Source organism: Bacidia gigantensis (assembly GCF_019456465.1).
Source record: "Bacidia gigantensis strain McMullin 20006 chromosome Unknown contig_244, whole genome shotgun sequence".
In the NCBI taxonomy this organism is placed as follows: domain Eukaryota; kingdom Fungi; phylum Ascomycota; class Lecanoromycetes; order Lecanorales; family Ramalinaceae; genus Bacidia; species Bacidia gigantensis.
The window spans coordinates 388,671-398,182 of NW_025408600.1; the positions used below are offsets into that span (position 1 = coordinate 388,671).

Here is a 9,512-nt window from a genome sequence, read left to right on the forward strand (position 1 = left end):
TCGAGGCGTAAATGGGTCACGCTCACATCCGATCTCTCGAGAGTTCAGACAGCGATAGAGCTTCTGAAGTCTTCGAAGGCAGAGCGTGATCTTCGGCCTGCGAGGCGTCTGCCATGGCGACGTAACAAAAGATCTGCCCAGAGAGCTGATGATAGAAGCCTGGAGGAAATACCTGTCTCCCCTACTAGCAGTCTAGGCCATTGACGGAGACTACGCATATTACTGCACAGTAAATAGGCAATTTTTATACGTTCGATGTATACCAGAAGGCACATGCTCTACGGCGAGGCGCTAATCGTACCTCGCGAAGTAATGTTTGACGTTTTGACCGCGTATATCGTGGCTCGCCATCAGACTTAATATGACGTCAGTCCCTCAGGGTAGTACCGTCAACTGTCACAAATCCTTATACACAGGACGCTGAGGGACTGAGGTCCTTCGACTTGATGGCTGATTGTTAACGCTTCCATCTCTAAGCCAAAAGTATTGGCTGCTAACCAAGTCAGCCAAATCAATCAGATCCCAGAGTTGGCAGGATATGCAGATGAGCATCGAGTGATAACCATGCACAGTTGACTCTTCTTCAATGTGCAGATGCGTGCTCATAAGCAATCCTGCTTGGGCACATGGTCTTTTACCGCCAAATTCTGAGCTTGAGAAGGAGGACGTTGATTCCATGGAAGGAATTTTCCACTCGACGCCAAGCCGGAGCACTGGGGTCGGAAAAATCCTCCCGCCGAGAAAACACATCTTTCAGCACGCCTACGTAAAGATCATACTGTCAGGGGCACCTCCTTTTGGTGAATCAATGATCGATCTGGTGGACTCTTTTGGGGGATCTGTCCATTAGAAGCCAGGTTGGAAGATGAAAGGGCAACATAAATGTCATATAAAGAACGTGTAACATAGTTCTGTTTGAGGACAGGAGAAATGCATTTTGATTTATTTTCTGGCCACTCGTGGTACCTATTAGTATCTCGTTCTATCGGGCAAACGTACATCTTTCCTTATGCAATCAATTCATGACAACGCTTCAGCAACCGAGGATCAATACATAAAGTCTCTGCTTAGCCAAGCATGAATCCTTCTGGCTTAGCAAAAAGCCCCCAGAGGACAAAGACGCCTTTGCTGTAAATCCCAGAACACTCATACTTGAATTTCTTACCATACAGCATGTCTAAGCAGCTTTCTCACTCAAATGCGCTTCAGCGAGCTCCTGCTTCCCTTCGAGGTCTTTCAGGCATGGGGCAAATAGAATCTCGCCCATAGCAAGCTTTCTCAGCGTTCCAGCAGCGACCATGATCCACAGTAACGTCACTGCGACGGAGAAAATCTGTAGAATCCCTTCATTAGTACTCAAAACCTTGATTCATAGGAGACAGGATCTGGTGTAGGGAGGAGAACGCATCAATTCCATCCAAGCCCCTCTAACAGGAGATCATAACTACATACCGTGCCGAGTACGTCGAAGAATTTCGAGGGCATTTCTTTACCAATCGTCGTCGTTGCGACAGTAAAGACGCCCAACGGAAAGGTAAAACCCCACCATCCAATATTGAAGGGAAACTTCGATCTGCTGATACTAGCAAGTGCGAAGAAAAGCCAAACAATACCGAATCCCCACATGATGATGCCCAGAAGCCAGCCCGTCACATACAACATCTCACCAGCGTTACCGCTCGGTACATCTAGAGTTGAGGTCTTCGGGAACACCTTCATGGCCACCTTTCCGATCTGCATGACCGCGAAGCCACCTTGTCCTAATGGTCCAAGGGGGAGGAAAACCGAGACGATCACTTCGCGAGGCGGTAGTTTGAACAATGTCAGCCTTTGAAAATAGATACCTAGTACAATCATAGCCAGTGGAACGCCAGTAGCCAATAGGACGTAAGATGCAATCACTGTCCAAAGCGCGTGTTGTGGGTTTGGTAGATGTTCGCTCACGATGCCCCCAGTGGCGGCCGCGACGATAGGGGCGACGATAGGAAGTAGCCAAGCGGCGGTCATTGTGGAGATTTGGGTGTCATGATGGACGTACATTCTGTGTTGGCGAGGAATCAGCGTCTTCGTTCTTGACAAATTTACCCAATACCATGCAAGATTCTCTTCGATGGAAGAAAATAAGGCTGACTTACATAACAAAGGGAAGACCGAAGCAGGTAGCAATGGAGATCAGGGCATCGATCCACCAAAGAGCCCAGGCCTAGTTACCCATCAGCACGAAACAATTCCTACATTGGTCTGCACATGCCAGATAGATGGTCTTCAAGCCCCACGCAGGCACACACACAAAGACGATCATATTGATGATCGTCGCAAGACCCATAGGGAAAGTTCCGATGAAAAGTGATTGTGCGGGGTGCCTAATCATCACGAACCATATCTCAGGATAGATAGAGTATCGTAGAGTGGATATGACGAGAAAGAGACAGAAGAGAGCCACATTCAGGACAAAGATGGCCACGCTTATCCAGTAAAGCCAGTGTCCGTTGTAGGGAAGATTATGAAGTAAAATAGACACAATTCCGGTGCCCATTATGACGGAAAACCATCTAAGTAGGAGGTTCATAGTCAGCTACCGGAGGAGGACGTGGCTTGCATGTCAGTATTGAGAAATGGCATCTTACGAGGGTGTGAAATTTCTGACCACCTTCCTCCAGCCGCTTTGGTCACGCCCAGGGTGTTTCGTATCCCACTGCTCATGCCCGTGCAGCTCACATGCCGTCGGTTGCAATCCGCAAGTTGCCTCTTCTTGTGCAACGGACTGCGAATTCACGGGTTTTGCCAGTGGGGGAGAGCCTAGAATGAGCAATTGAGCCCACAGATAATGGCACAGGGGATTTGAGAGGCAACTGACATGGCTTTGCCCTTTCTTCCTTCGATTGTATCTGCGCACACGTGCCTGCTCCTGCCGGATCCATCGTGGAAATACCGTATGCTTGAAGGGAAGGGAAGGGAGCATTTTGAAACTTGAGGTAAAGATGTTTAGCCTCTTTGGCGAGCGTTGACCGGTTAAGGCATATGAAAATCTTGTGCAGGCTTGGCCTGGGCCTGACGTCAACGGTCCGGGCGGACCGCTTAAGGGGGGCGGGGATTGTAAGTCTTGGCAAGAGCCCCTTTACTTCGAAGCCGGCCGATATTCAAAACGTTCCTTTCAATACACACACAAGGCAAGGGGCATGCATTTTAGCTTACCATAGCCGATGCAGTTCCATTTATATAAATCTAGAAGAGAGCACAGATAATGATCATCGTGGGATACACAAGACATTTGCTTTCGCAACTGTCATTTTCATCTTTTCGCGTCGCGGTATTCATCATGCTCAAGGATGCTGTGAGGAAAGTGGAATCGCATTATTGAGCATCCAAAAGACTCATGATGATCAAGCTCTTGAGATCCGTTCCGTTCTTGCCTTGTGCAATTTTGACGTAGACCAAAGAGTAGACAATCTGAAGTCTAGTGGTATGATGTCATCCAATTGCTTTCAATTTCATCATCTTCCCTGGTCAACAGAACAGACGTCATATAGGAGGACTGCGCCCTGTGATACAGATCTACTTCTACTTTGATCTGGAAATATTTGCAAACAACGCTGCTAATTTTCCTCCAGAAATTTCAACAACTTTTTTTCAAAATTAGTCACAGAAAGTCATATAGCCATACTCAACACTATTCTTCTCTGGCTGTAAATTGAATTTTGGCAACCACCAAATACCATCTTCGTGAAACCTCTCCCTTCAATCAATCTTAATCTTTCGCATAGCAAAGCAGACCGAAAATTGCAAAAAGGTCCTGAGCTACGATTCAGTGTATGCTAGCTTATTGTGCATTGAGACTTATCCTCGACCTTCAAGTATGTGCGGTCTTTTCAGAACATCAAAAGGCGTCGGAGCAACGATAGACGGGAAGGAAGACCAAAGTCCGCCAACACTACAGATGAGTACGAAGCGACATGGAGTCCCGGCACAACTAAACAACTTCAGCGAAATCAGAGCTCCTCAGCCCGTGGAGGACAAAAATGGCGTGAAGATCTACCTATCTGCTTCACCGGTTGAGGATGAGACGCTTTCCACGACGCGTCATATCGAGATCAAAGAATATGGAAAGGTATGTGGCAAGTCTTAGGAGCTGTTGTAAGCTTTTGCTAGGATCGACAACTTCCCGAGGCTCTATGCTTCTCTGCACTTTACGATGGAGGACAGTGTGGTCTTCTGAGGATTGGGTGAAAAGAAGGGCGGAATTTCGAGTAAGGAATGACTGCCAGTATGGATCTGGAGGGTATACTTGTCAGATCAATGGACCAATATCTGTCCAGTGCTTCTAGCACATCGAGAAATGGATCTGTACTGCTTATCGTTGTTGTCTTCCCCAGCAGTCTTGAGATGTTAGGTCTTACGAGTCACTGTAGAGTCTTGTGACATATTTTCTGCAACATTTATTTCGATGAACCTTTCATGAGCGATCTGGACCCTGAATCCCCGTCCAGCGTCCCTAGCACCCGTTCAAGGGTCCCATTTGTTCTTTTTATATCCGCCGATCAGGGATTAAGGTCCCTCGCCCGCTGCCGAGGGGGATCGCTCAAGGTTTTTCTTGGCATTTGACCCCCTCCATTCAACTGTACTTGACCAGAGGGAACGGGGAGTCCACGCAAAAGTCGCTCAGCTGAGGCCTGGCACTACTCGAAATTTTCTCAACTCAAAGCCCAGTTTTACGCCACCTGATCGAAGGATTGTGATGTGAAATGCGTTGAAATCAGCTCCAAATTGCTGCAGCTCTTTCGTCATCAAGGCTCGTATAATGTGATGTCATTCTGTCCAGCATCTAAATCCACTCCTCACCTGATGAGCCCCATTCAAGACGTAGCCGGAACCTTCAATCGCTACAGGCAGAGCATGTGAGGGTTGAGCATTTGATGTACTGATATCTGAGCTTGCAAATACCCTAGTGGCTGGTCGCTTACGAGAAGATTCTCTTATTCGGACCTGCCCTGCGCTGTTAGGCTTGAGGCATCGCTACCTACAACTGTTTCCACCAGATGATAAAGGTCGAATCATCTGATATCTTGCTAGTCATTTCATTTTTCACGAAATACTACTAGTCTACTGGATGATGAGACGCCAGCGAGTGTCGACGGCTTGTGAAAGGTGCAGAAAGCTCAAAGCAAAAGTGTTTGAAATGACCCGCTATCTGCATCCTCTTACTAACCCCCACGTCACAGTGTGATGGTCAACAGCCCTCGTGTGGTCGTTGTACCGGCTTCGGCTATGTTTGTACCTGGGCCCGAAGGAAAGGCATCGGCAGATACAGTCCCCCTGTTCAATCTCCTAGGGAGGGTCATTTCATTCCTTCGTCTGATGCTCTATCTGAGAACGGCGGTACTGAAAACAATGCTTTATTGAGTAGATTGATGAAATCTTATGAGTCTTTGATCCAGAGTTTTCGACCAAAGCTGAGCGACGCTGAAAGTGCCGCGATGGAACTTTCCCTTGAAAGCATCCGAAGAACATTTCCACACGCCAAGGCATGCACAATGAAGACTTCAAATTTAGAATCAGAGCCGGACGATACTCTAGTGACCACTCCTACGTATCTTGGCAAGGCGAGTGAAATACATTTCGTGGACACTGTGATGGACTCTCTTTATCAGCAGAAGAAAAGGCACCCTAAAAGTCGAGACACAAGCGAAAGCAATGACAGAAGAGTGGACCTTCTAAACACCATTTCTATGTTTGAAAGCCCCTTGCGACTACCGTCCAAGGAATGTGGACTTGATTATCTGGATGTCTATTTCTCCACGATACATGTTGCTTATCCATTTTTGAACAAGCCTCTGGTCATACATCATGCCCACCGAGTCCTAAGCGGTGACCTCAAACAAGGGGATCTTTGTCCATGGCTCGCTTTGCTAAGTCAGTATCTAGTACATATTGTATTACTAAATGCTGAAACCAACAGATGCAATCTTCGCTATAGGTGCATACTACACATCATTCCCTCACACGAGTACTGGAGGGCCATCTTCACATTTGCTTTATTTCCAACAATCTTCTTCCATGTCTCATTCATTCATGGCGACGAGCACAATTACGACAATCTGGGTACTTCTCACACAATGTTTTTTCTTGCTAGCGATGAGCAAAACCGACAGGTACGCTGCTCCCATTTCGATCAAAAGGCAGCTAAAAATGTAAGGCAGGTGCTGGAATACTCTGGGCCTGGCCATACGTATGGGCCAAAGCATTGGGCTCCACGTGGATGCTGCCCATAAGGCTGAACCTAGGCAGTATAGTCCATTGGAGTATGAGCTTCGACGACGGACTTGGTACTCCATGTATGTACTAGATCGGCTACTGGCTCTGCAGCTCGGTCGACCTACGGCGATACATGAGACAGACTTTGCCGTACTGCTTCCCTCACGTATTGAAACAAATCCTATTGAGGCAAACACGAAGGACATGTCGCCTCAACTCGAGCTAGGAGATAGCGAAAGCGATGATGGCGAAGATACGACTCTGGGAGAAGAAAATGGGGCGGAATCAGAGCGGCAAGCTTCTACCATGGACTATTTTCTCTCAGTAATTCAACTTTCTCGCATTCTTGGGCAGGTGATCCGGGAGCTATATCATCCCACACAAGTCGAAGCCTCTTTGGATGATATGCTAATCAGTACTTCCACAATCAATGAGTCGCTTGTGGCGTGGAAAATTTCCCTACCATATCATCTCAGATTCGATTGGGGCCATACCTTTGAGAAGTCGAAAACCTTCAAACGTCAGGTGAGACTGAATCACAAGCTACATTAGATCAAGGTCGATACTAAGCTTGTACAGCGGAATATGCTTGCTGTGAAGTTCCATCATTTACGAGCGTTGATACATCGTCCATTTCTGTGCTTGTCTTGGCTGCAGCGCGACAATCTCCATCTCTCTGGTCTGCTTGAAAAAAATAGCAACCAAATCGATCGGGCGGAAAAGATCTGTATCAATGAAGCCCAACAGACCGCGCGTTTGTTATATGACGTGGATCATGAGAGGAATCTGATACAGGATTTTCCTTGGTGGCAGATGGTCTCATGCATTTTATGTGCAAGTTCAATCTTGCTTGTCGCAGATTCTTGCCTCATCAATGAGGGAAATTGCGCAGAGATGCTACATCAAGATTTCCGAAAAGATGCAGAAAATTGCTTAAAAGTGTTCGAGGCTCTCAGTGTCGATTCTGAAGCTATTCAGAGGGCGAAGACGATGTTGAAAGGGGTAGCCGAGCGGCAACGTCTCACCGATGGTAAGATGCTACTCCACCGTGCCTTTCGCGCTGACTCTTGTGGTAGCGCCCTGCAAGATACGTGGAAAATCTCAGCTACCTCCGGTAGAAGCACACGCCGTAAATGCATCACTAAACTTGCCTGTCGCCTCCAACATTGATACCGATTCCGCTTTAGCTTTCCCTTTGGACTCAGTTGACAGCACTCAAAACGTCGACTGGCTGTCTCAGTGGCCAAGCGAAATATCTGACACAATGCAGTGGTCTGCACAATTTTTTGACGCAACATTCGATCCTGGACAGAGTAGCGGAGGATCGCCGTATGCAGATGGCAATGTTGATAACAGCACCATAGGAGCGTGACAGTGACCGTAACTACACCGCAGGCACTGAGCTCCATTCCCATCTGATCTGATTAATTTGAATTGTAGTGGAATGTCAAAATGCTCCAGGTCATAGCCCAAGTCTATCTGCTGGTGGCGAAATTGACAGTACACTAGATGGTTCGAAGGTCAAAACGGACTGCCAGAAGTTCCCCCCCAAAATTGCACCAGCTATGAGCAGAACCAGTAACTTGGTACGCTAGAGCCGCTGGCAATCCACCAAGCCATTAGTTACGCTACTCATCAATAAATAGTCATAGTCTCAATAGACGGGATTAGAACTAAAAGACGACATGCACAACCTCCAACAAGTAAACGCATGATTTCTAGCCTATGACAATGCGATGCAAAAGTCCATGAGGAAAATAAGTTCAAGATGTCGTCCTGACTTCCTGCGATTTCAAGACTGTGATTCTGCAATGCTAGATATCATTCATTCGGTGCGTTGGCGGGGGGATCCCCATCTACGCTCGTGAGACAATCTTCGACCCAACGACGGATGTTCCTTCTATATTCAAGCATGTCAATCATGCGGGTCGACATAGCTAATCGTAACTGACAGCCTCTAGTAGAACCTTGGAATTAACGCAATCTGTTTGCAATACAACAAGTTTTATTTGACAATCTGCCGTCAGTGGGAGAATTCCCGACCGATCCGGCCGGCCCGCTACGCAACTGATCAGGTGCATATGAAGCAATTCTTCGACCGCAAGACGTAATGTTTAGCAGACAGCGAAGAGATATCGATGGATACTTCACGTGTGAGCTCTCTTTACAACATTCGTGTACTCAATATGAGTGGCAATGACCGACTACTACCTGTTCATTCCCGACACCAAGATCCCATCAACGCTCACCCACGACGAGTTGGAGTGGGCGGACATGCCCTGCTTCTCGACCCAACCCGATTGTACCAAACGTATAGACTCACAGCCCTCGCCCATCAATCCTCACGTCGTCTGCGCCACTGATTCAAGACAGACAACGAGTACATCAGCAACACCTGTATCTTCTGCTTCGAGACCCTCAACCCAGCCTCCCAAAAGCAAATCCACGACAACACACCACAAGCAAAAGACCCCACTATCACACACCGCCAACTCCCCTGCACCCACCTCTTCCACCAACCCTGCATCGACACCTGGCTCACATCCCGCGACGCCAGCTGCCCCCTTTGCCGCCAAAGATTTTACTATCTGAAGCGTCCGCAGATGATCGCCGTAGGCCCCGCAACACCACAGCCGCGGCAGCGAGGAAGTCGAAGCAGGATTACTGAGACGAGAGAGGGACGTGATTGCTCTCATTCGCTGAAGGATTGGTGCAAGCGCATTTCTCATGAAGGAGTCCTAGGGTAAGTTGCGTAAGCTCCTGTAGCTGCTGTAGCATTGAAGGGGCATTTGTTTGATGATATGAGCGAGTAAGGAGTATGTAGGTCCCGTTTTGATACCATTGTTTAGCGACAGATTTTTCAATTTAGGCAGAATTTTACTGCAAGTCCTGCGCTAAGCCGATCCACAGTCTTAACTTTCGTTACATGGCCGAAGAAATCCCAGTATATTGGATTTCTAGATATCCCTACCGATCAGTGTTGAGTTGTCGTTGCTTTGTTTTCGCCATTGCTAATGAATGGGAGGCACAGCATCGAATCATCAGCGTCTACCTTCAAAGAATGTAGATAGGGTATTCCTTATGCCCAAAATGCCGATGCTCAATCTCTCCGCACTCCCAGCATACAGTATCACCATGAAGCATAGTCAAGTAACCCTTTTGAACACTGAATGACGCAGCTGCTAAGCGAGCCATCCAATTCCCATGTGCGCGAAAGACTATCGGTCCTTCTGGTCTGTCTAGAAATTCATACCACGAGT

At 47.6% G+C, this 9,512-nt stretch overlaps 2 protein-coding genes across 2 annotated transcripts; one reads left to right on the forward strand and one right to left on the reverse strand.

Annotated features, from left to right (window-relative positions):
• Positions 1 to 1,177: 1,177 nt before the first annotated feature.
• KY384_004808 (uncharacterized protein) lies at positions 1,178 to 2,007 on the reverse strand (the record flags this gene model as incomplete). Its single annotated transcript, XM_044813311.1, has 2 exons — positions 1,178 to 1,333; positions 1,453 to 2,007. 2 exons carry the CDS (start codon positions 2,005 to 2,007, stop codon positions 1,178 to 1,180), a joined length of 711 nt encoding a protein of 236 aa, XP_044669589.1.
• Positions 2,008 to 3,856: 1,849 nt separating this feature from the next.
• KY384_004809 (uncharacterized protein) lies at positions 3,857 to 7,624 on the forward strand (the record flags this gene model as incomplete). Its single annotated transcript, XM_044813312.1, has 5 exons — positions 3,857 to 4,108; positions 5,220 to 5,910; positions 6,344 to 6,777; positions 6,910 to 7,282; positions 7,329 to 7,624. 5 exons carry the CDS (start codon positions 3,857 to 3,859, stop codon positions 7,622 to 7,624), a joined length of 2,046 nt encoding a protein of 681 aa, XP_044669590.1.
• Between the last annotated feature and the right edge of the window lie 1,888 nt (positions 7,625 to 9,512).